The sequence below is a fragment of the Mus musculus genome, chromosome X (genome assembly GCF_000001635.26).
Source record: "Mus musculus strain C57BL/6J chromosome X, GRCm38.p6 C57BL/6J".
In the NCBI taxonomy this organism is placed as follows: Eukaryota; Metazoa; Chordata; class Mammalia; order Rodentia; family Muridae; genus Mus; species Mus musculus.
In genome coordinates this window covers 140,355,567-140,382,161 of record NC_000086.7, presented here as the reverse complement: position 1 = coordinate 140,382,161, position 26,595 = coordinate 140,355,567, and the positions used below count along the sequence as shown (strand labels likewise).

At 43.1% G+C, this 26,595-nt stretch overlaps 1 protein-coding gene and 1 long non-coding RNA gene across 4 annotated transcripts in view; one reads left to right on the top strand and one right to left on the bottom strand.

Annotated features, from left to right (window-relative positions):
- The window catches only part of Frmpd3 (FERM and PDZ domain containing 3), a 158,345-nt gene that overhangs the window by 53,306 nt on the left and 78,444 nt on the right, over window positions 1-26,595 (bottom strand). For 2 of the 3 annotated variants that reach the window (XM_017318501.2, NM_001320946.1), the window contains exons 2-4: window positions 19,863-20,017; window positions 16,331-16,433; window positions 13,298-13,343 (exon numbers count right to left, since the gene is read on the bottom strand). In XM_017318501.2, the coding sequence (XP_017173990.1) occupies window positions 13,298-13,343; window positions 16,331-16,433; window positions 19,863-20,010 (297 nt within the window). In that variant the 5' untranslated portion in view covers window positions 20,011-20,017. The remainder of the gene's footprint in view (window positions 1-13,297; window positions 13,344-16,330; window positions 16,434-19,862; window positions 20,018-26,595) is intronic. The other variant, XM_030251346.1, reaches the window with a different exon arrangement.
- Gm32113 (predicted gene, 32113) overlaps window positions 1-26,595 on the top strand; it is a 92,066-nt gene that overhangs the window by 3,704 nt on the left and 61,767 nt on the right. The gene's annotated exons all lie outside the window — the stretch shown is intronic.

Here is a 26,595-nt window from a genome sequence, read left to right as displayed (position 1 = left end):
GGGGTCCTCCTAACTCCACTATCCAATTTCTGGGATTATAGGCATGTGCCATCATGCCTAACTTGCATTTTCACCTGTGATTTCAGTCACTGATTATTAACTTTAGTTCAAAATAATACATGAGCAATTCTAGAAACAAATAAATACATTTTAAATAAATTTTATTTTAGTACATTGTTATACTTCTTCTCTCTCTTTTCTTTTCTTTTATTTTCTTTTCTTTTCTTTCTTTCCTTCCTTCCTTCCTTTCCTTCCTTCCTTCCTTCCTTCCTTTTTCCTCTGTTTTGTTTGTTTGTTTGTTTGTTTTTGTTTTTCGAGTCAGGGTTTCTCTGTGTAGCCCTGGCTGTCCTGGACCTCACTCTGTAGACCAGGCTGGCCTTGAACTCAGAAATCTGCCTGCCTCTGCCTCCCAAGTGTTGGGATTACAGGCATGCACCACCACTGCCCAGCTCTTCCCCTGTTTTTTGAGATGGTTTTTCTTTGTAGTCCCAGCTGTTCTGGAACTAGCTCCTTAGAGCAGGCTGGCCTTGACCAAAGACATCAGTCCACCTCTGCCTCCCCAATGCTAGGATTATTGGGGTGGGACATATCTAGCTCTTTAATTGGTTTATTTCATAACGTTATTGTTGTTGCTCTCTTACTATGCCTAATTTATAAATCAAACCTTAATATATATATACATATATATATATATATATATATATTCTTTTTGTGATGTATATTTTCATACACACATGAAAAGTATATATATATACATATACATATATATATGTGTATATGTGTGTGTGTGTGTGTGTGTTTGTGTGTTTCAGTACTGTGCATGAGGTTTTGGAATATACTTGCAGATAAGGGAGGACTACTGTAAGAAAACAGAAGCAGGGTAAAGGACTACGCAAGAGAATAACAAGGATGGGCCCAGTGGGATTATATTTTAGCAGTTTTGAAAACTCCAATTGCATTATTAATAAATAGTAAAACATCTTTGCAACAGATCTAAAAAGTAATGTATTCCACCTGTCTAAACAATACTTTGAGGCTGGAGAGATGGCTCAGTGGTTAAGAGCACTGACTGCTCTTCCAGATGTCCTGAATTCAATTCCCAGCAACCACATGGTGGCTCACAACCATCTGTAATGGGATCTGCTGTCCTCTTCTGGCATGTCTGAAGATAGTGACAGTGTACTCATGTATATAAAATAAATAAATCTTAAAAAAAACCCACATCACTTTGTTCTCTGAACAGCATCTCCCCACTCACTCCTCTTGCCCCCAGCTTTTGGTAACCATAATTTGACTTTGCTTTTGTAAGTCTGCTGTTTTCGGATTTCCTTTATCCATGAGATCATGAGGTCTTTGTCTTTCTGTGCCTTGCTTACTTCATGTAACACAATGTCTTGCAGGTTCATCCATGTAACAAATGACAGAATTTGATTTTGATTCTCCTTGCAGTACTGGAGACTAAAGCTTGGGCCTTCTGACAGTTTCCTCCTTTTAGAATCACAATAATATTCTGTTGTATCTAGGTACCATAGTTCCTTTGCATATTCCCCTGTCTATAGACACTTAGATTGATTCCCTATCTTGAGTATTGTCAACAATTCTACAGGGAACATGGGTGTGGGTATCTCCTCAAGACACTGGTTTCAATACCTTTGGGGACATATGTATAGGTACAACCACTTATGTACACACACACACACACACACACACACACACACACACACACACATTCTAGGGGAGAAGGAAGTAGTTTAAATGTTATAGTTAGGGAATACCTATCACACACCCAAAAGGAAATAAAGCAGAGATGCTATGAGGCTATCTGGAAAGAAAAGCTTCTGGAAAAAATAATGGTAAAGGCCCCAGGGCAGGCATAGAATCGAGAAGATCCCTGTACCTGGAATACAGTGATGGAATGGGGACCCGAGGGGGTGTGCTCTAAGAGGCAGCTGAGAGCTGAGTCATGTAGTGCCAGTGAGAACTCTGGAATTCATTCCACTGATGAGTTTTAAGCAGACAGGGTTTGATGTGTGTGTGTACGCCTCTGGCTGCTGTGAGGAAAATGGAGTGTAGGAGGTTAATGGTCAGACCAGTTAGGCATGTCTAAATGAAGTATTTGTGATTGCCGTGAGACACTTAAAATATAATGCTGGCATGGGCTAGGATGACAATAATGAAGATGATTAGAGTGAGTACATTCTGGACATATCTTGAAGACTGAATCAAGATCATACATTTATGGATTAGATATGGGAAGTGAGAAAAAGAGAAGTCCATAGGAAAAGCAGGGCTGTTAGTTACTGAAAATGAGCTCTGAGGGATATATTAGGCTTGGGGCCATTTTAAATGACCTCTTCTATGGTCCTTGCCTTGCTATAAAGCCTATGAGTCCTTCAATCAGGAATTCCTTTGTATTAAGCCCCCAAAGGTCCATACTAGCTGGGAAAGCAGTACATTATACCATTATTTGCCATTTACACTGTGGCTAGGAGTCTTTCACTGGATCAGCTGCAGGAGGGCTGGGCCCTAAGATAAAGACACATCAGAAACAAATTGTCCTCATCATGTCAGCCTTGGGCCTAGCTATGTCTGATGGGGTCAGCAATCACATCTCCTACAGAGTACAGATTATGAAAATTCACTTATTCTACCTGAGTCCATAGGAACTCCAGCAGTGGGTCTTGGTTCTGGCTGCACAGAAGAAATGCTTTCAAGAGCTTTTAAAAGCCTCCCAGGACCAGGCCCCAGGCCAATTACATAAGTCAGGGTGGAGCATCAGTGTGTGTGTGTGTGTGTGTGTGTGTGTGTGTGTGTGTGTTTTGAAAGAGGGTCTCATGTCCAGTATTTTTTTTAAACCTTATGATGGTCTTAAACTATAGCCAAGGCTGAAAACCATCAAGCTAAATGAATCATAGACTTCTCATCATGAGGCACAGGGGTGGGGGCCAATGTGTTGGCAGCAGACTATATAAAATCCAGAGCTTTGAGATCTTTGCCAAAAGCAATTATGGTAGTGATTGTGGCAATTGTTCAGGAGGTCAATGCCTTTGTATGTTGCACAGCTGGATGTGCAAATCCTGGGTGGGACATTCAGGCAAACGGAATGGACTAGGTAGAGCTAGCTCTCTCTCTCTTTGGGCAACTCTGCTTGACTCAGTTTCCAGTCAGGTATTTTTCACTAATGTGCCATAAACCTAAAGCTGGTTGGACTCTCTGTTCAACCTGATAGTCTTCCGCCCACCTCCCTTCTCTGCAGTCACATGCTGTCCATGGTACAGTGTGGAGCAAGGCATCCTAGGATTAGAGTGGACCATGCAGTCCACCATTCGGTTTTACATTCAAAACAGTGGCCCCGAAAAGGAGGATAGGGATGCCTTAGTATATCCAAAGAACCAGAACTCCAATGTCCTGAGTTCTGATTTACTGACCATCCTCCCTACAGCAGGCTGAAGTTGGAAGTCTACTCCCGACCTTTCAGTCACAGGTTCTGGTTCAACCTTAGTCCTAGGTGACAGATTTGAACAAGGGACATATTGCTTTATGTATATATACACTGTGGAGATGCCAACCGTTTTGCTGTTCCTACGAGAATCTAAATCGCATCCAGTCCTCGAAACATTTATATCACCACAAGGAAAATATTCAGGTATTTGCAGCCGCAAACCCACAAAGGAAGTAGAATGGCCAGGGCTTTCAGGGATTACCATCATTTTGCTGTGTCTGTTTCCGAGCTATTTTCAGCTTGTTTATGCCTCATTCCTCGTCGACCTTTGTCTTCTCAGTCTCCAAGCCTCCGTCCTATTCTCAGTCTTCAGTCTCTGCTGCTGATGGTGACTCACTCATTGCCAGCTGCTCTCTGCTAGATGTCACAGAGTCATGTCTAGCCTGATGCTTAGATACAGGTGAAGTCTGATTTTTAGACTGACACAAAGTGGCTCTATAAGGTCTCCCTGACTACACTGGAAGAGTTAGGGGAATGGCTGAAGGAGCTGAAGGGGATAGCACCCCCATAGGAAGAGAAATCCCTCAGAGCTCCCAGGAACTAAACCACCAATCAAAGAGGGACCCATGGCTCCAGCTGCATATATAGCAGAGGATGGCCTTGTCGGACATCAATGGGAGGAGAGGCCCTTGGTCCTGTGAAGAAGGCTCAATGCCTCATTGTAGGGGGATGCTGGAGAGCTGGTGAGCCCAGAGTAGGTGGGTGGGTGGAGGAGCACCCTCTTAGAGGCAAAGGGGAGGGGATATGGGATGGGATGTTTGTAGAGGGGAGACCTGGAAGGGGGACAATATTTGAAATGAAAATAAATAAAATAATTAATAAAGAAAAGAAATAGAAAGGGAATTTGAATTTACATTGTCAGTCTGTGGAAATAGTAATATTTGATGATTATCAAAAGGACTGAGTTAAATCATAATGTACCATAACGAATTTCCTTGATACACACAGAAATCCATTCCAAACTTGTTCACACCATAGACACCTGGAGTAGAAACTTCTCGTTTCTTTGGAAAGTCATTTATGTCAAATGATGGTTTGCTGGGGCACACAGGTGAAAGGATGTCTTGCTAAAGCAAACACGTGAAAGAGTGTTTTCATGAAGCAGACACAGGTGAGAGGATGTTTTGCTATAGCAGACTATCTGCATTCTTGAAATACTTTTTAACTCCCTTATGATAACTAATGCAATGGAAATGCAATAGAAATTGTTATGCTGTTATATTCAATTAATAAAAAATCTGTGAATCTTCAATATAGAAAAAAAAGGGTCTCCCTCTCTCATGTCATTTTTAAAGCTTAGCTGTGGGGCCTGAAGTCTATAATAGGAGGTGATCTCTTCGACTTAAAACACTGAAACATGCAAACCAATGCTTTAGGGCCCAGTGAATTACAGGCCTGCCTTGGCCAAATTTTGTCTACTACATGTTTTTTTTTTTTGTAAATAAATTTTGATGTACAAAGTCATGATATTCATTTATGTATTTCCTGTGGCTGCTTGGGGGTTAGTGTGTTTATTTTACAAATACTAAAATATTTACTATACAGTCCTTTACAAACATGTTCACGCTTTTTAGTAACATTAGCATGTACTAACTCACTACTTCTAAAAATTTACCCCTAAATAAGAACCACTGGAGAATGGTTATTAAAATACAAAAGCCTAGGCCTATGCCCACACCAATTATAAATCACAATCCCTAAAAGAGTGGGGCCCAAGAATCTATACTGGTGAAGATATCCTAACCCATTAGACATAGATTAATTGAGTACCTTAAAGCTGAGACAGCTGAGCTCTTCACTGACCCTATTTCTCCTCCTAGCATCTGGGAGTGTAATTTTGCAACAAGCACCCTTTCTGGCGAAGATGAATTTTGGCTTGAAACACGGGACTAGAATTGCTAAGTACCTCTGGGGCCATTGCAAGCCCCTTGAAGCAAATATGAAGGCAGAAGCTAGGTGAAATAAGGAATTGAGGAGAGAGCTTGCCTTTCCCTCAGGGCTGAATTCAGCAGCTGCTGATTCTCTGAGCAGTTTTTAATTTGGTGGCTCTATTAGCACAGATTTTAGGGCTGTGATCACTCATATTTTGGTCAAAGTCAAGTATATAGGGTCAAATATTAATATTTCATGGCAAGATAGGGCCCCAGTCCTATAAAATTTTATTTTATTTGATGCATAGTAGTTATACACATTTGTGGAAATATTAATATTTGATGATATCAAAAGGACTGAGTTAAATCATAATATACCATAACAAATTTCCTTGATACACATAGAGATCCTTTCCAAACTTGTTCACACCATAGACACTTGAAGAGGCAAATTCTAGTTTCTTTTGGAAAGTCATTTATGTCAAATGGTGGTTTGCTTGGGGCACACAGGTGAAAGGATGTTTTGCTAAAAGCAGACACGTGATATTTGATGCATGTATATATTGTATAGTGATCAAACCATAGCAGCAGCACCTCAAACTATTGTCATTTCTTTGTGGTAAACCTATCATATATTGTACTGTGTTGCAATATACATTATTATTAACCATAGTTACTCTGTGCAATTGAATGCCAGAAGTCATTACTTCTGTATTACTACAGAATGGAAAGAAAAAAAAAAGGTTGCTGTCATAGGAGTAGAGAAGAAACCAGTGGCTCCCACAGGCTCAGAGGGTGATGGGAGCTGGGAATAGTGAGTTAAAGGCTACTTTCTGATACTTGCTTCAGGTTCTTTGTTGAAGCTTTACTGGTTTCCTGATTGGCCTTTTTGTTGCCTCATTGTCTTTGACACATGAGCCTGCTTGCAATCAATTCCCATAGCAACCACTGTGCGCTCCTAGGATAAAGGCAGGCCATCCAGCTTACGCCAGATGGGAACCAGGATGCCTGCCTTTCAGGACCCAGGATAACTTAAAGATGAATAGACCCTCTCCTGACCTGTGAGCTTCCCTCAAGCTGCGTTTTATCTAGCCTCATTCCTCACCTACCTCCAATATCACCACTGGTGGTAGTTGGGAATTCTGCTCAGCGTCCTGCAGAGTGGGCTTATCTCTACTTCTAGGCTCACTTCACACCATCCTTACCCTACCTTATCCCTACCTTTATGGCATCCCAATATTCCTTTTGACCAGCTAAATGCTATCCCTTCATTAAAACCTAGTTCCAGCAGAGTGTGGTAACACATACCTATAACCCTAGCACTTAAGAGGCTAAGGCAGGAAGGAGGGTAGTTAAGTTTGAGGCTAGCTTGTGCTAGATAGTGAGAGCCTAATCTCAGCAACCAAACAAAAGCGGAAAACAAGACAAGACAAGACAAAACAAAGCAATAGCAATACAAATCATTCCAATTCTTTGTTCTGGATTCTTCCTCTGTTCATCTGTTTACTTTTCTACATTTCCTTCAGTATTTTGGTTAATCCACACTGCCATGGTTTATCTGTTCAATCAGGTTATAAAAGGTAGTATTTAATATCACCATGTCTCTTCTTAGCACCAAGTGCAGGTAGACTCAGCAGAAAGATACTAGTTTGATTGCTTATAATTAATAATGAATTAGTTCATGAAACCAAAAAAATATGATTTGGGTGCTCACCATCTTCACAAGCTCCATACCTTAAAAATGGGGGACTGGAATTGCTAAGTATCTCAAAGTGCTCTGTGGAAAACCATTTCTATAGTAATTTTCATCCTTCTGAGCTTTTTGGGTAAAGATGACTCCAAGCAAAAGTGACTGTCACTCTTTGGGTTGCTCCCATTTAGCCTTACCTTGGAGGGAACTATCTTTCCTTGTGGCACTTTATATAAAGTACTTTATTTAAAACTTAACATTTGTTGAAGACCCACCATGTGATAAATTTAACAGATATCATGATTAATAAACAGTCATGTGGAGATAGATAGTTGATTATCAAAAGGTTAAGGAAAGCCTTCATACATGGCTATACATGCAGGCTAGGAGGGGGATGTCGTTATGGCTGAAACTACTTCCTACAATGTCCTGCTGTAGTACAACTTATTCTGTTATTCTGTTAAGAGGAAAAGGTCAAAAAAGAAACTAGAATCATTTGGGGAGCCCTTTCAAAAGTTCAATATCAAGGCTCCATCCCCAGAGCTTGTAATTCAATTAGTCAGGGCTAAAACTTAAATGTAAATGGTTTAAGAGCTTCTCTTGTAGTTCTAATGAATAGTGAGGGCCAGGAACCATTACCAGGTACCAAATGAAGAAGCAAGCATTAGACCATTATCACCTGGAGCAGGGAGGGTCCTTAGAGATTATCTGGTCCAGTGTTTCCTAAGTCCCATTGATCATCAGAATCACCTATGGGATTAGTACAAATACTGAATTGTTTGCCATATCCTAAACCTGTCGGGGAGCTGCCTCCTGGAAGATTTGGTAATCAAACTTTAACATGGCAAGATTCTATTTAGAAGCAGTAATCTTCCTGAACCTACAAAATGCTAAATGCTTGTTTGATATGGGGACAAAATATTGAGCATGTATTGGGGTCTCCAAGAAGTTTTCTCAATAGTTTGAGAAAGAAGATTCTCTTAGTTAAATATTGTTAGACATATACAGTTCTATACAGCTGTAAACACTGAATTAGTGCATGCCAAACAGTTGCTCCAATGTTTCGCAGAGATTATAATCTTTTTTGTTTGTTTGTTTGTTTTTGATTTTTTTTTTCCGAGACAGGGTTTCTCTGTATAGCCCTGGCTGTTCTGGAACTCACTCTGTAGACCAGGCTGGCTCTGAAATCCACCTGCCTCTGCCTCTCGAGTGCTGGGATCAAAGGCGTGCGCCACCACGCCCGGCTCCTGAGATTATAATCTTAAATTCTTAAAGTAACTCATCTTGGTAGAGTCTATTTTCTTTATTTCAGAAGGAGAAACTGGGAATTATGACTGTTAAATATCTTACTCAAGGCCACCTCACTTCCAGGTTCCAGACTTTTAGGATTCAAACTCCAATAAGTGGCCCTATAGCAGAAGCATTTCCCACTCTGCACTATGTCTTCATCCTTTCAGAAACTCTTTCACTCTCAGTCTTTTTCAACCTCTCTTTCTTCCTACCTCAGAGTCTCACTTTGTAGCTCCTATGGGCCTAGCACTTTGTAGTGAGGGCTAACCTCAGACTCACAGTGATCATTCTGCCCCAGCTTTTCAGTACTTGAGCTGTGTGGACCAACATGCCCAGTTCTGCTGAGTACCTCTGCATGATAGCTGACATAAGGAAGAAGAATGTTCATTACCTTGCTTTACCTCACTTGGGAACCACGTGTCAGACAATTCAAACTTTTCATGTCCTGTGCGTGGTCACAAGTAACCAGGAAAGCACCATGGATATTTGGGAGGTTACAAACAAAATCCAAGGGCTGAACAATTTTATGTACACGAAGTCTTTGGGAAGGATGAAATGTACACATATGTATTCAAGGCTGCCATTCAGTTGGGATGTACTAATTTGGCCATGCTGGTTGTCAGATATTTAGGTATTCTTTTACACAGATTAGAAACTAATAGCTTCGCTAAGTTTCCTAGGTGCCACTTGGTGTCTCCTTTGAGAATATTTTACAAATGTAAACCAGATAAAGAGTTAACAACTAGCCCAACTAGGAGGCTTCCAAGATTTGTTGGTTCCTAAAGGTTTTCATTACTATACCTCCTGTATATGTGCCTACCTACTTCTATGTTCCAAGGATCTGGAGAGAACAAAGCCAAGAACTAGGATGTGAGCTACCCGAGGGCAGGAGCTGTGGCGCTGTGCCTGTTTTATGAACTGCAATATTCCTATCCTATACAAGGGGCCAGAAGAGCAGGAATTTGATAAATGCTTCACGAACTAGTAAACGAGTTAGGAGCTCTCATCAGGGCAGGTAATTCTGTTTGAAAGATAGGCATAATCAGCTAGGGTTTTAGAGGAAATGGACATTATTAGAAGACATGTCAAGTAACGTAAAGAATCGTCAGAGGGCAATAAGAACTAAGAAATGCACAAGGAGGAGAACGCAGCCTGGCCGTCACAAAGGGGCCACAAAGTGGAGAAGTTGTGTTATCAGACGTGGGAGGAATGGGAGGGAGGAAGGTTAGGATGGATATGGTGAAAACGTTAGCTTCTTTGTTCTGCAAATCAGTCTGGTACTTTTGAGTTTAGGCTGTCTAGATAACTAGAACCTGGGCTTCCCTCATTCAACCAGTATTTTTTTTAAAATAACTTTTCTGTGTTGGGTGTTGTTCCAGCTACTTGGGATACAGTAGTAAAAAAACCAGTTGCCACGCTTTTTGAGGTGATATTCTAATGAGGGACATAGATAACAAACATATTAACATAATGTTTCAAGGGAATTTGAGATGATAAAGCCATTCTGGTAAAACAATCTGGCAGTTATTTAAACTAAACACACACTTACTATATGACCCAGCAATCATGCTCTTGAGCATTTCTCCCAGAGGAATTAGGACTTATGCTCACAAGAAACACAAATGTTTATAGCAGCTTTATTCATAATAGCCTCAAATTAGACACAACCCAGATGCCCTTCAATGGTGGCTGATTAACTAAACTGGTGCATTCACACCATGGGATACTAGTCTACAATAAAGGCAACAAAACATTGCTACACACAATCTGAAGACATCTCAAGGGCAATATGCCGAGCGAAACAAAGCTAACTCCCAAAGGTTCCATGGCATTTTATGCCATATTGTTCCATTTCGTAGTTTGGTTGAAATAAGACAGATACGGAGAACATATTAGTGATTAATAGGGATTTCGGATGGAGTGGGAGGGGCGGTTGTATCTGTTTAAGGGCATCATAAGGAATCCTTTTTTTTTTGGGTGGTAGACTGTTCCAATGTTTTGATTGTATTGATGGATGTGTAAGTGTACTGCTGATAAATTCACATGAAACTGTGTATCCGTATAAGATCAATTTTGATTTCCTGAAAAAAAAAACTTATGTGTTTATTCTTTTTGACACAGGGTCTTGCTATGTGTGATGACTACCATTGGCTGATAACTTGACTTCATCTAGAATGAACTAAAACACAGGTGGCTGATTACACACCTGTGAGGTTTCTTTTCTTAATGAAGTCTTTTGAGGTGGGAAGCTACCTCGTCTGCTGGCAGCTTATACAAAGGACATGGAAGAAGGAAGTGTGCTCTTTCCCTGCTTGTTCTCACTGGCAAGTCCATCCCTTCACTGGCATTAAAGTCTACTTCTTTGAGATTCCAGTGTATACTGATGACCTGCCGTGACATCCAGCCTCAAGGGTTGAACTGAATATGTATATGCACATATGTTATATATGCATATGTATTCATTCTATAAGTCTGTTCCTCTAGAGAACCCTGACTAATACATCATGTTGCCTGCCTGTTACTCAAGATTTCTTGACTTGACTTTTGAAGTGCTGAGGCTGCAGGCACGAGCCATTGCTCGGATTTCCTAATTTTGATATTATGTTCTATACTTACGGAAGATGTAACCATTACTAACAACAGGCTATAGAATACCCATGATTTCTCTATACTAATTTTGCAACTTTTTGTGGCTACAATTAGTTCAAAAGCAAAGCCTTAAAAAAATACAGTTGTTTGAGCAAAACAACTTGGAGGAAAAATTAACCAGCAGCCAGAGATAATGATGGATAGATACCGATTTAGAAATGGGAGTCAAGGGCTGGCAAGATGGCTCAGTGGTTAAGAGCGTTGACTGCTCTTCCGAAGGTCCTGAGTTCAAATTCCAGCAACCACATGGTGGCTCACAACCATCCGTAATGAAATCTGATGCCCTCTTCTGGAGTGTCTGAAGACAGCTACAGTGTACTTACATATAATAAATAAATAAATCTTTAAAAAAGAAAAAAGAAATGGGAGTCAAGCCAGGCACGGTGGTGCACACTTTTGATCCCAGCACTCGGGAGGCAGATGCAGGGGGGATCTCTGAGTTTGACAACAGAATGTCACACCCAGTGTCACACAGAGTAAGTTCCAGGACAGCCAGGACTACATAGAGAAACCCAGTCTCAAAATACCAAAAAGGGTCGGAGGTAGTCAAGAAAAGCATCTTCAAAAAGGTAACATTTGAAAAGACCACATTAACAGAGCAACCCTGCATCTCTAATCATGGACAGAGCAAGTGGACACAAGGTCTTGTGTAACCCAGGCTGGCCTTGAATACACTATGTAGCAGGGACTGCCCTTTAACTGATCGTCTGCCTTCTGAGTGTTGGAATTGCAGGTGTGGCCTACTATGCCTAGCTCACCATAGTAAAGTCTAACCTTGCAAAATGCTTGCTTTGAGGGTAGAACTAGTTGTTAATTTCAAGACAGGATTGGTAGGGATTGACTGCCCACTGCTCACTAGGCAACTGCACAGTGTGTGGTAAAGTGGGGGAGAGGACTATTCTTAATACTACAGAGGGCCAGGGCTTGTTTTCTCAGAGGTAGAGATGCAAGTAAGTAGGGCCTGTTTGCCTAGGGTATTGTGCACATTGTTGTAGTGTGAGAATGCCATGTGTATGTGCTGAGAACGTGTGCATATGCAAGTGTGTCTGTGTGTGTTCACATGTGTGTGTAAGCTTGAAAAGAGCTGCACACCCCTGAGCAAGGTAGCAAGTTCCAGGTTCAATTTGGACCATGCTTCTTGACCTGTGAGCCCAGGCTTGCCCCAGTGCTGCATTTCTGGCTTTGCAGATAAACATGTCTCTCATTGAAAACTCTTTCCCTCCATCTGTATCTGGTGCCTGGCAAATCCTGCCCTTCTCTCAAGATCCGGCTTTGGTTCTCTCTCCTTCATTGGGGTGCACCATCAGTGCTGGGGCACAAGAGAGTTTTGTGACACTAGGAAAGGGCATACAGGCTGGAGGAAGAGTGGGGGTTAGAAGTTTTGCATCTGGTTTGTGATTTAAGTCAAGGTTGCTGTAATGCTACACACTAGTAATGGACACTGATGTAATCCAATATCTGGGAGAGGGAAATTGGAGCTTTTGCCTTCTGATAGCAGTAGTGTTGATTATTATGATAATGTATGCTTAAGAAACATTCTACAACTCCAAACCTCAATTTACAGATTAGAAAAGGGGACTCACCCAAGGTCACACGGCCAGCTACTGAATGTATCAGGAGAAAATGGAAGCTCTGGTTCAACTCTGTCTCACTATATAACTTTGGCTGGCCTAAAACTGGCTATGTACATTGGCTGGTCTTGCTATACTCCACTTGAATGTGTCCATCTCCCATAAAATCTTCGTGGGTGCTACTGTTATTCATCCTAATGAAGACTAAGTGACTGGCCTGTGATGTGTGAGACCTGGTGCTACATTTGAAGCATTTCATAAATGGCTGGAGTTCCTGGAGGTAATAATGATGGAGTCCTTGTCTAGCACGCTCAGTGTCCTGGGTTAGACACCCAGCACCACACAAATGTTTCATAAAAAATTGAAGTTGGCCCAGGTAGCCTGGCTCACACTGTTAATCCCAGCACTTGGAAGTCAGAGGAAAGTGGTGGGAAACAGATTCTAAACGAGGGCGGTGAGCAATTTAACTTGGTAAAGCAGAGGACAGCTTACAGAGCTCTACACGGCTCTTCAAAATCTTCAGCCCTGAATATATTGGAGTAGCTAGCATGTTTAAGTTCACTCCTAAATCTGTGCCTCTCATGTCTGGCATACTCTCTGATTCCCCTTTTCTTCCTAGGTCTCTGATCCCCCTTCCATCCTAGGGTACTGTTTTCCATGATGGAGTCATCTCTTCGTAGGCAGAAGGCAGGATGAAGGGCAGATGGCGCAGAGGCTCACTCACCTGATGAGTGTGCAGGACTGTAAGGACGATGGATTCCTTAGCACTCCTATGGAGAAAAGAGGGAACAGGAGAGCAGTGTATCATGCACTAGGTATTCATCTAGTACAAGAAGCAACACCAGAATGTTCCCTTGGGTTGCATTCAGGTATATGGATTAGGACAGAGGATAATCTGAGGATCTGCATGGATGCCTCGCTTCTCATCATTTGTGGAAGCTGACACAAAAAAACATCCGTATTGGTTCATACGGGTGCTCAGCTATGGTATTAGTATTACCTCTGGGCTTGTCATTTCTCAGGTTTTCTTTTCCTATTTCTTCTCACATGCTCTGTAGAAATAACTAAACCTTAGGTACAATTTTATCTGTAGACTAGAAAATTCTCAAGGAAAACGACAGGCCTGAATTATAGAACTCAAAGGGCACCCAGCCAGAGAGTCCTGGGAACCATGCACGGTGATTATTGGCAATTTGGTATTTAAGCAAGAAGAGAAACTCAAAGAAAAAACCCAAAGGAGGTCATTTGGTCATTGTGACTCATACTCAGAAGATTTGTTTTAATTAAGGGACAAAGAAATGAGAGCCAGGGAGCAACAGATGGAAGCCCAGACTCCCCAGATAGCAAATATTCAAAAGGATGAAGAATCCAAAACTCTTCCGACAAGAATTATGCCAACGATCAAAGAGGCTGTGGGGTATGAAAATTCTTTCCCAGGAATACATAATCTTTTAAAATAACTGAGCAAAATGGAAATAGTTTTTCCCTGAAGGAGTTTTCTATCTCCTTGTTGGCCTTTTTCAAATGTTTATTCAAAGGCATTCAAGGAGAGTCATGCCGGGTCTGACACCATACACCTGTAATTCCAGTACTTAGGTGGCAGAGGCAGGAAGATCATGAGTTTGAGGCCAGCATGGACTACACAGTAACACCCTATCTCAACACCACCAGCAACAGTATGAATCTACTTTGATTTTTGGTTATTCATGTTTTGTCCGAGACTCTTGCCTAAGGACTTCTAGTGAATATTTCCCCACATTTGTTGAGGCAAAGTCCATTAATCAATCAATCAATCAATCAATCAATCAATCTGAGATCTAGAAAGTTACCAGAGCAAAGAGCTGGATTATAGGGAGAATCTCCATGGAGCAGTTCATCTTGAGTAGGGAAGGCACATTTGGTCACCTGCTCCAGTTCTTGCCAGGTGTCCCCATTCCGTTATGAAGAAAGCGAGTTTTTACAGTGATTTACAGGGCTCTCCATAATCTGGACTTTTCTTCCACAATGTTCCATTCCTTATCTTACCAGACTCCTGGGGCATCTCCCCTGTTCCTCCTTCAGGGAAGACACAGTATTGTCTTAAAGACCTTTACACTAACTCTTCTTTCGCCAATGGCTTTGCCACCTCCAAGTCTTTCTTCACGTGTCACCTTCTCAATGAAGCCAGTAGTAGACACCACTTAAGGTTATATTTCTTCACTGTTGTGCCCAGAAATCTGACCTTCAAAATCTTTATTTACTTCTTCTATATTGCACATACAATTACTTACCCTGTTCACTGTGGAGTTTCTTTTCACTAGATTGCAAATGCTAATAAGTCAAGAGGTTTTGTCTCTTATTCACTGTTGTCTCTTCAATGCCTAAAGTAGTATCTGCTACATAGTAGACAATAATGCATATTCATTGAGTGAATGAATGGTTGGATGGATGAGCCATTAGCACATGCGTTATCAAAAGAGTAGTTTGTTTTTACACAGAAGGAGCTCTAGAATCCCTCACAAAATTGGACTACTTTGCTCTAGGGTTTGAAGATATCCACTAGAAGCAAAGAAGGACTTCTGATGGGCCTAGCTGAAAGAACTCCAGCAGGTAACAATGGGGTAAAAGGGGGTTCTCTCTATACTGGTGTGGTAGTGGAGGGTGAAGGGGATAGGGTGAGGAGTAGGGCAATATAAAAGAGAGTTGAAGACACAAACAAAGGTCACTAGGGACCAGAGGTATTTGGAGCTATAGGGTGTGTATGGTAAAGAAGATCTACTCAGGACAGGGCATTCCAATACCCATCAAGCAGAAAGGAGCCTGTTGTACTGTACACAGAGTGCAAAGTCAGCCTCTGAAAGCCAGGGAGTGTCTCTGGGAAGAGGCGGGCTGTGAGGAGTTCCAAAAAGATAGAAGAGAAGTAAGACACTCTGAACCAAGTACAGGAGAAGACAGATGCAAAGATGAAGGAAGATTTCATACAGGAGAGAGGGAGGGAGAGGAGAGAGAGAGAGAGAGAGAGAGAGAGAGAGAGAGAGAGAGAGAGAGAGAGAGACCTAAGTTCTCCAAACTGAGGTTAGTTCACTGAATTTAGTCCTCACTTCTATCCTGTTTCTTATGAAGAAAACTATGCAAAAGTGTGAGCATGTGAGCATATGGTACGGGACAAGGTGTGTGTGTGTGTGTGTGTGTGTATCTGTAAGCACATGTGTGAATGTAAGGGATGGACAAAACAGAGTGATTATTCTGAATTCATGAATGACTGAGACTTTTCACTGGCTCCCGTCTGTGGAAGAGATTAAGGTGGCATGAATACTGAGGACAGAATCAATCAATCAACCAACCAATCTCTCTTTCTCTCTTCTCTTCTCTCTCTCTCTCTCTCTCTCTCTCTCTCTCTCTCTCATATGTGGTGTGTGTGTGTATGTGTGCATACTGGATTCTCATCAATCACTTGGCACATCCCACTGTATAGTAACTGTAAAATTTCAAAACTCCAAAACAAAAGGGTTTGGGTGCAGAGACAAGTTGGGGAGGACAGAACAGCAAGGCACATCTTTTTGTCTATTTATGTCACTGGCAGGGTCTATGAGGCCTGTGGTGACCCTTACTGGCTGATACCCACAGTTGTAGTTGGCCAGGAGCTCTGGCTAGAGCTGTTCTTCCTCAGAGGGTTTCTTCCTAGGGTCTTAAAGAATAATGGTAGACCTTTGCTCCTGGTGGGGCTGGGGTGGGGACACTGCTCAGTTCCTGTCAAGGCCCCAGAGGACCCTGTTACCTGATGAGTTCTATGAACCTCTCCCTGGGGGCTTCACTCACGTCCTCCTCATTAATAGCCACAATCTGGTCACCAGCCAGGAGCTTGTCCTCAGAGGGGCCTCCTGCAGAGGAGAGGAGAGAGGCATGAGGGCTCAGAGCTACTGCCAGGAAAGTGCACTTCTGGGCAAAAGCCATGGTGCCTGAGGGAGTCAAGCCAATAAAGAGAGAGAGAACCCCAGTGGAGGCCTGCAGATGATGGATCCTGAGGTGTGGTGGCAAAGGTGTTCTAGTTCTGGCTTCTGTCCATAGAGGACAGAGATGAAGAGAGAGAATGGAGGGTAGCTCCTTTAGCAGAGCATGGGATAGGATACAGGTCCCCAAGCTCAGACACGGTTGACAAGTGCCTGACTGGCTCTAAAGAGGAACAGAGACTTGTGTCTCATTTGAGAGGTTTACATAGGTTCAATGAATGGTTTCCAGACTGCTGGAGGTGGGGACAATGACAAGATCAGAAGAAGAGTAGTCTCACTTGAATATCATTCATATTTACTCATATGCTTGGAGAGGGGGAATGGATCTTGAGACTTACAGGGTTTAATTTTTTTCCAACACTCAGGGAATGTGTCCCTTACACATGTGTCCCTAGAGGCAGCAGGAAATCTGCTGCTGCTTTTCACATTTCCCTTTCCCATCTCCAATGGTGAGGTTAAGAACAGATTTGTGGGGAAGCTATATGCCTTGGTTACAGTAAAGGGTGGGATGAGGACGTATCACGGGCTGTGCTGCCTCTGCTATCTAGGAAAATGTTCTTTCGTTCTCTCTCTCTCTCTCTCTCTCTCTCTCTTTCTTGAGAAAATCTTCTCAGAGACTAGGAGAGAATAAGGAGTCAGATCTAGCATGACCTTGGTTGTTATTTATGGCCAGATTCCAAGTTTTCTCTGTACAAAGAAATGCGCTGCTTATTTTCCCTCAAACAAACAAACAAACAAACATATACATAGCAAATAGACCAGGTGTTATGGCACAGGCCTATAATTCCAACTGCTAGGGAGGCCGAGACAGGAAGATCTGAAGTTCAAGAGTGCCAGGGCTACTAAGTAAGTTCAAGGCCAGTCTGGGAAAATTAGTAAGACCCTGTGACAAGACCCTGTGACAAGATCCTGTGACAAGACCCTGTGCGAAGACAGTTGAGAAGGAAGGATTTGTTTTAGCCCAGCATTCATGGGGTTCAAAATACAAGTACAAAAATAAAAAGAGCCACCTGAGCATATATCCGTGGTTCTGGAGCCAGGGACTCATGTGCTGGCACAGCAAGAAGAAGTCACCAATGGAACAGCGAGGGGATTTAGTAGGGCATGCCTCCTGCCAGCTCAGTGACTTCAGGAGTTGTAGGCATGGGGTTGACACTCACACTCTTTGCAGCCACTGAATTGGACTCTACTCCTGCAGTTGCAATTCACTAACTGTGTGACCTTGAGTGAGACTTTGAATGGGTCCTAGGCGCTTATCTGTTAACTGAGGAAATGACAGTAGCCATACATCATAAGAATCGTGGGAAGATAAATGAGATGATGAATGCATAGTACTTAAAATAGCCGACTAAGCCAGGTAAAGCGGCTCACAGCTGGAATCCTAGTACTTGGGAAGTGGAGGCAGGCAGATCAGGAGTTCAAGGCCAGTCTGAATCACACGTCGTCAAGTTAAAGGCCACCTTGGGCTGCATAAAAGCTTATCTCACCAATAGGACAAAACAAAGGATACAAAATAGATGATCACTGTTGGCGAGAACTGAATAAATGATGGTGACTGGATCTTCCATTTGCTTTATTCCTTCTATCTACTTCTGTCAAAACCAACTATCTTTTGCTAGGGGTGTAACTCTAGGGTGGTGTGCTTGGTTAGCACACACTAGATCATGGGCTCACTCTGCAGATCCACCTATAATCCTAACACTGGAGAGAGACTGAGGCAAGACAATTCAAGTCCAAAGGCAGCCTGGGCTACGTAGCTTATATCAAGCCATCCAGGGCTGCGCTAGACCCTGTCTCCAAAACAAATACAAAAACCAACCAAATGAAAATCACAGGCTCTTAAGTGAAGTCTACTTTATTTCTCTCCCTTCTTCACAGATGGGATCCAGGAGGGCTTTTCTCCAGTCTTCCAATTCTGATTACTTTGAAGTTAAAGTAGGGGCTCTTGGTGGTCCATTGTTAGTATAGTTTTACCTGGGCCTTCTTTCCAAGACAAATTTGATTTCTGATCAGAAGACAAAAACTCTCTTGCCAAACTGCCTGACTGATTCAGGAGCCTTAGGTTATCCACAAACTCCTGTATTGAATTTTGTTTGCTTGTGCCCTCCAGTTGAAGAGAGTTTACAGAAAAAAAATATTTTTTTTCCTTTTCCTTTGAGGATGGTGAAATTCATCAAATTTCTGTAAGACCGGTTCGTACTCTGGCTGCTCCTTTTGACTGAGTAAGAAACCATTGTAAACATCTCAAGCCCCAGGCCTAGCAAGGGCAAAATAAAGCTGCCTTCTGTCAGTGCACAGGAGATGCAACCGCAGCCACGCTCCGCTCCGCTCGGGCTCTAGTTCATTCACGATGACGGCAGGGCTTTGTGCTTGGGGGCAGGGTGCTCATTCCTTCTCCATATCCCCTGGGGTCCCTTTTGAGCCCAACCTGGCCCTCACCTACTCAGGCAGGCTCTGAGCAAAACACTTGTCCAGCTGCTTCCGAGGTGACTCATCCTGCTATGCCTCAGTTTCCTCCTTTGTAAAATGGGAGTGGGTACGTGTTACCTTGCTGCCTTTGCTGTGAGAACTCAACAAAAGGGAATAAAGAACATGGGAGATGCTTCATCAATGGGACTATTGCTGAACCTGGCCTTGAGACGGTCGGTTCTGGTCTCCTTTCCCCAGCTCATCAGGGTCTTGATCCTATTTCTTGTCTTCACTGGCTCATCTTTCTCATGGATAATCTCAGCCTGGAGATCAGAATCAATCTCTCTCTCTCTCTCTCTCTCTCTCTCTCTCTCTCTCTCTCTCTCTCCACATCAGAGAACAGCTTCTTGGAGTTGATTCTTTCCTTCCACATTTATGTGGGTTCCAGGGATCAAACTTAAGTCGTCAGGCCTGCACAGCAAGTGCTTTTATGCACTAAGACATCTCTCTGGCTCCCGGATTCTTGAGGACAGGAGCTGTGTCTTGTGCTTCCCTGCAACACTGCTGGACTTAAGAGTCTGCATTCTATAAATACTCGTTGAATTAAATTGAATGGTACTTTCTCATCCAGGGTATGACAGCTCTCCTATGCATATGCTGTGCAAAGGGAGGGTTTGTTTTTGTTTTTGTTTTCCCCAAATTCTCTTAACTGCAGTCTTTGTCACAGGCCACAAGTCACTCAATGGTTTGTCATTAGCTGGCAAATCTTTACCTACTCTTGGTAAATTACTCAGTAAGCCCACAAACTTGGATTGCCCTGCGTTCTTGGAAGATAGGTAGGTATTGGAGATAAAAGCCAGGGGCTGGAAGTACCCTCTGAGGGACACCTACCTGGCCTCACAGATCGAACCACCACAGGCCTCTCACTGCCAGCCACGAAGCCAAAGCCATATATAGGGTCTCGGTGAATGGTCACTTGTCGCAGTGTCTCTGCTGGCAGCTGTACACATTCCATATCATTTGCGCTCTCTTCCTGCATCACATGACTGGGGGAAGGGGGAAGATAGGAGCAAAAAAGATGCAAAAGGGAACTAAGCCTTCAAAACCAGCTTGGAGGGACATCAATTATGGTTCTGGCTATGATACCTGGGAAATCACAGCTTAATTTCCTACATGGTTTGGGACAAGCCGAAGCGATAACTACCATCGTAGATCCTTCTGGAGTAAGAGGGAGCTAGGGAGGCGAAGCTACTTGTCTTCAGGAGAAACTGGTGCCATGGGAATTGCAAGTCACACTTATTCTCTATGGTGTTGGGACTGTAGACGAAGCCCACAGGCACATGTGTTGTTCTGAAGTTAAGTGGTATCACCTACCTTAATTGGCTATTAACTCCCTAAAGAAATCTAACCCCCCCAGGGAACAGGCCACAGAAGCAGGCGAATAAGTGGGAAAGAAAATGTGAAGTCATTCGAGAACGAGGAACATCTTCATGAAGTCCTTGTGCAATTTTAAACTTTAATGTCTATTAGGTAATATATAAAAAGGAACTATTGAGGTGGCATATATAAACAAGCGTGCTAATGTTCAGGACCATTACTTTACACAATTGTATATAATGCCAACTTATTTCACTTAATGGGACAGCTGGAAAATGGCTCCTGTGGGCCAGAAGGGGAGCTTCTTGAGGCTGCTGACAGATCTGAAACTCAGCCAAGTCTGGGGAAGAGGAAACACTTCCCTCACACCTGGGGAAGTTTCCAGGTTGTTCTCTTGATGCTTAAAGCTTAAGCTCCTGAAGGTTAGCACTGGACAGAAAGCTGTATAAAGCTTCTACACCAAGGGCCAGGATGAAGCATACTTCAGGCTGATAGGCCTGGGTGTGGCATTTGGATGAAGAGCCCCAAGGAGTTGAGTTCAAAGACAGTGGAGTTTGTGGGACACTGGGTCCCAGGGACAAGGGAGTTAGTAAGACAGGGAATGATGGTCTAGGGGAAGGACAAATCAGGCAGAGATGGAAGATAGAGGGCCAGAGACACGGGGCTCAGAATCTTAGCAACTTGATTTGGTTTCCCTGTATCCTCAGGACTTCAGGCATAGCAGATGAGCCTAGGTTCCTTACCTCAATATATCTATTCTCTAAAATTAAAGGTCTATCCAGGGTCCTTCAAAACAGAGGAGTAGGAGTTAATTAATCAAACTAGTACAAGGTCTGTAAAAGATGTGGGAGGCTTTGACACTCTAAGAGTGATGCAATTGTTGACTCAGAATTCCAAATACTTCAGTGACAGGTGGGTTCAAGCAGCTAGGTTGTTTGTCAGGAATCAACTAATTAGAGTAAGTGTTTGCTATTTGTGGGGGAGGTGAGACTTAGAACAATCATATAAAAGATAAATGATAGTCCAGCAGAGACCTTGCAGCTAGCTCTCTCTATCACCAGGGCTGATAGGAATGCAGCCACGTGTATTCTATCCATACCTGATATGGCCTGGAGACCTATCCATTATCCCTTGGGGAGGTAGAAAGGGATGCTAGGATAGTGCAAGCCTCTAGAAGGTAAATCTAGAAGCTGGTTCCCTCCCTTCTTCCTACCATAGTTAGACAAATGAATGCTTTGTAACTGAAAGGCACAAAGCAGCTGGAAGGTGGCTTGGCTATTGTCCTGGATAAGTATTTTTGGGGGACAGGGGTTCTTTGAGAGTGTGACCCTAGGTGCTTTTATGACTTCTGTTTCTGCTGGTAGGCACAAGTTTGGACTTAAAGTGGGCCAGAGAACATTGTCTTGGGCTACCATCTTGCCTCAGCCTTCAGGTTGCTGCTCAAATGGGCCTTTGTCTCTTGCCATCTAGTCTCCAAGTCAATAAGAAGCCTCTTCTTGGGGATGACATAAACCGGTTGTCAATGTGGGTACCAAGTGGGGGCAGAGTGGTCTGTAGGGCTGCATAGACCCTGGTGTGGGCATCCAAGAGGCTGCAAGTATGCCAAGGAAGTATTTTGTAGTGTTCTGAACTCACCCTCCCACCCCAACCGCTAATCATCCAGCTCCTCTCCCCTTTTCTTTTCCTGAAGCTGGGGACCCTTCAGCTTTCAGTGGTCCTTGAGGTATCACACCACCAGTACTGATGGAGTACAGTCACTCTTGGAGCCAGAACAACCAATGAGTTGAAAGCCTTTAGTGTCATGTTTTGCTTTATTCTTACCTACAATTGTCAGTCAATGAGTAGTTATTGAGTAGCTCCTCAGACAGTCTATCCCTGAGGACACTGAGGAGCTTAGGGTCTCTGGTTCTAAAGAGCTACTAGTCTCACCAGTCTAGCTGGAAGAGAAAGGACAAGGGTCTGATGCGTACAAAGATTCGAGTGTCATTGAGACCAGTTGATGAACTGGACAACTAATTCAGCCTTATACATTCAGAGAAAAGTTGGAAAAGGTGGAGAAGGTGCTGTGGAGGGTGTGGGGATGTTTCTGGCTACCTGGCTGGCCAGGAAAAGACAGAGTGTGGAGAGAGATGGGAACCCAAGCTCTCTCTTTCTCTCACAGGGGGCAAAGCTATTCTCCATCACCAAAGTCATGGCTCCAGGTGCAACTTAAATCATATTTCATTCCTCGTTAGGGTTGTTCCAGAGCTTAACTCACTACCCCTAGCTGGATCCTTCTCAATTCTACAAGTATCTGATGCCTCCCAGTGCCTAGGCCTTCCCACACTTCTTGGGTCACTTCAGAAACCTCTATTAACAGACCCAGGAGGCCATTTTAGAATCCAAATGGAAGGTCTTCCTTTCCTCCCAAGGCCTGCATTTTTCAGTGTCTGCAGCCCAGTCCCTCTGAAATTTGCTAAGTGTCTGGAGACTTGGGAGTGTCACTGAAGGAAAGCAATGATGGATGAGAGGAGCTCGGCTGTCTAAAGGCCATATGACTGCCTTCCTGGGGAAACTAGGCAATTTAACTTGGCTTCTGGTCTCTCCAAACACGGTAACTCTTGAGAAAATTATGAAGCAGCCAGAGCTCATGAGCCCTTCATTGCTTTATTACTGGCATCTGCTATTTACTTCCATCCTTTGCTCCCAAACATACAACACCTTCATTCTGTCCCGTTTTCTACTCAATGTCTCTAAAGTACCTGCTCATCTTACAATCAGGTGGCCCTCTCCATTCAGTGATCCAAGAACAAGTTCTAGCTTTCCTTCTGTCTCATAGTAACAACCTTTTAGATCCATGTGCTTCTTTGCATATTGACACCTATTACCTCATTTGAGAAAAAGTACTTTCACATCCATTATCTCCTCACAGCTGCTATCTGTCCTGCCAAAGAGGTGAGGTGGCTGTTCCTCCCCCAGCCCTCAAGGTAGAAGGAACAGACATTGTCAGAAGCTGAGCACATCCGCGATCCAGCTGGAGCCAAATCTACTTGGCAGGTCCTGAAATCCCAGCACTACCAGCTAATGCTGTCAGACTCTGGGACCCCTGACCATCCAAGATTTCCATTGCAAGACAGCCCAGACCCTGTGAATAGTAGCACGTCACATCTTGGCTAGGCCTGGGTGTTCAGCATACATTATAATTAACCTGTCTCTAATCCTGCTCACTCTGTGTTGTTGGGGAGAATGAAATGAGATCATGGTCACAGACAAGAAGCACTTAGAAGGTTAAGTATATGACATGAATGTAGAGGTGACAATATTATGGGTAGCATTATTCAGGGTGACCAGAAGAACAGAGGAAGGGAGCCAAAAATGAACCTTCACCCAATGTCACACCCCTTCTTTTCAAGAGACAGCCTTATAATGCACTCTGCTTCTTCATTAGCCAGGTAGCCCATTTCCTGGTCCAATTATTAGACAGTCTTACTGCAATTGAATGCCTTGATTCGTCTGTGAACTAACCTGATCTCCATCACTGGCCAAAGAGAAATCAGGAGCTGGAGTTCAAGCTAACAACTGTTGCTAGGCTGGATGAGGCTGAAGACAGATGAACTGACAGGGCAATGAAATGACTCTGAGCGTATGCTCTATCTTTTTATGCTTTGGGGCACAAGGACTAAAATGTTACAGTTACATTTCCAGGCATTGGCTTTTACTTCTCCATCCTTCCTTGCCTTTGGCTCCTTTTTCTTTACATTTGGTTGGCTCCTTGGGGAGTCTTGTCATTCTCCTTGAAACTGGCAGGATTTGGAGCCATGTGGCGCCAATTAGCCCTCTGATTCCAGTAACTGGAGCCTGACTCTTCTGGAAGCTCCAAAGATCCAGCACAGCAGGCAAGCAGCTGGGTCCCTATGAGATGCCATGGACTCCAGGTGGCAGTAACGGGAGTCCTATCCCTGGAGCTCTGAAATAGCTCCTCTGGGTGTAGAAGAAGTCTTTCCCCTTGCAAAGGTGCCCTCGTCTCTCATTTCAGCTGGCTGCTTCTATGTATTGCTCTTCAAATTTTAATGTGCACATGGGTCATGTGTGGGTATTACCAAATTATTCTGAGGCAGCAGCTCTGTAGTCAGATCTGACATTCTGACTCTCTCCAGGGTGATACCACTATTGACTATAATTTGGAATGCAAGGACATTATCCTTAGACAACATGAGGGTCAGTCAGGTGGGAGAGTTGAGGCGTTTTTACTTTGTTTTGTGGCACCATTGAAGGTCCCAGTTACAACACAACTGTTGCCAGGGGTGATGGCCCATTTGTATAATCTGAGGATCTGGGACAAAGAAGTAGGAATAAGAGTTCAAGTCATTCTCTGCTACAGAAGGCAGCCAAGTCGACATGAGACCTTGTTTCAAAAATACTAAAAACCATATCAGCAAAAAAACCAAAAATCCATTATCATCTATCAGCAACACATTAATTTATGTAAACAAAGCTCTGGATGGCTGAATCAGATTTACCTGAGGAATGAGTATGGAGAGCTCTAAACATTCTTGAAATGAGACAGACAAGGATAAGGAGAAGAAAAATAGGGATAAATATATTTGGCCCTACTGGAGAATTTGGCCAGCCAAGGATTAGCTCAAATACTAGAGACGCCCAGGAGTCATGTAAGTTAGGTGTTAAAAGGAAGGATACTGTAAAGTATACAATTTGTAAAACATGAAACTCAAGAAGAACGAAGACCAAAGTGAGGACACTTTGCCCCTTCTTAGAATTGGAAACAATCACCCATGGAAGGAGTTACAGAGACAAAGTTAGAAGCTGAGACAAAAGGATGGACCATCTAGAGACTGCCATATCCAGGGATCCATCCCATAATCAGCCTCCAAACGCTGACACCATTGCATACACTAGCAAGCGTTTGTTGCACGGACCGTGATATAGCTGTCTCTTGTGAGACTATGCCAGGGCCTAGCAAACACAGAAGTGGATGTTCACAGTCAGCTATCGGATGGATCACAGGGCCCCCAATGGAGGAGCTAGAGAAAGTATCCAAGGAGCTAAAGGGATCTGCAACCCTGTAGGTGCAACATTATGAACTAACCAGTACCCCGGAGCTCTTGTCTCTAGTTGCATATGTATCAAAAGATGGCCTAGTCAGCCATCACTGGAAAGAGAGGCCCATTGGACTTGCAAACTTTATATGCCCCAGTACAGGGGAACACCAGGGCCAAAAAGTGGGAGTGGGTGGGTAGGGGAGTGGGGGGGAGGGTATGGGGGACTTTTGGGATAGCATTGGAATGTAAATGAGGAAAATACCTAATAAAAAGTATTTTAAAAAAAGTATTAGGTGTTTACTGAGGACTTGCCTTGCTCCGGGGTCTAGCCACATGTTATCCCTCTCCATCTTTATGGCAACCCCTTGAGATAGGCAGTAGTATGATGATTTTACAGATAAGAAAACAGACAAGAGAGATCCATCCAACCTGTTAAAGGATATATACTTATAAACCATGTGGAACTGCAACATGAACCCAGGTCTGCAAGTTATTCTATGATGATTATTATTTTTTTTGACAAGAACCTATGGACCTATCAGATTCTCAAAATGTAGTGAGGTCAACTCAATGGACTGTTCCTTCCAGGTTGAATGGAGAACTGTTTCAGTGCTGTTTTTAAGAGCAGCCATCTTTGAAGCCACCATCAGGGACACTAGGCACAGAACTGACTTCCTCTTACTCATAGAGGATATATTCTAAGGCAACCCTCTCACCCAGTGTTACCTTAAATCAAAGATAATATCAAACTCTAAACATTGTGGTTATTTTCCTGTATATACATCCCTATGATAAAGTTTAATTAAATAAATGAGGCACAGTAAGAGATTCAGAACAATAAAAGAGGGGCTGGTGAGATGGCTCAGCAGGTAAGAGCACCCGACTTCTCTTCCCAAGGTCCTGAGTTCAAATCCCAGCAACCATCCGTAATGAGATCTGACTCCCTCTTCTGGTGTGTCTGAAGATAGCTACAGTGTACTTACATATAACAAATAAATAAATCTTTTTTTAAAAAAAGAACAATAAAAGAGAAGATGGTTTTATTGATGTACATCTGTAATCCCAGATAAGGTTACAGGATCAGGAGTTTGTGGTCACTTATGTGGAAACATAAGTTTCAGGCCAACCTTGGGTATACAGTGAGAATCTTAACTCAAGAAATGAAACAAAACCAGGCTATCTATAACACCATATTTGTGGTGGTTTGA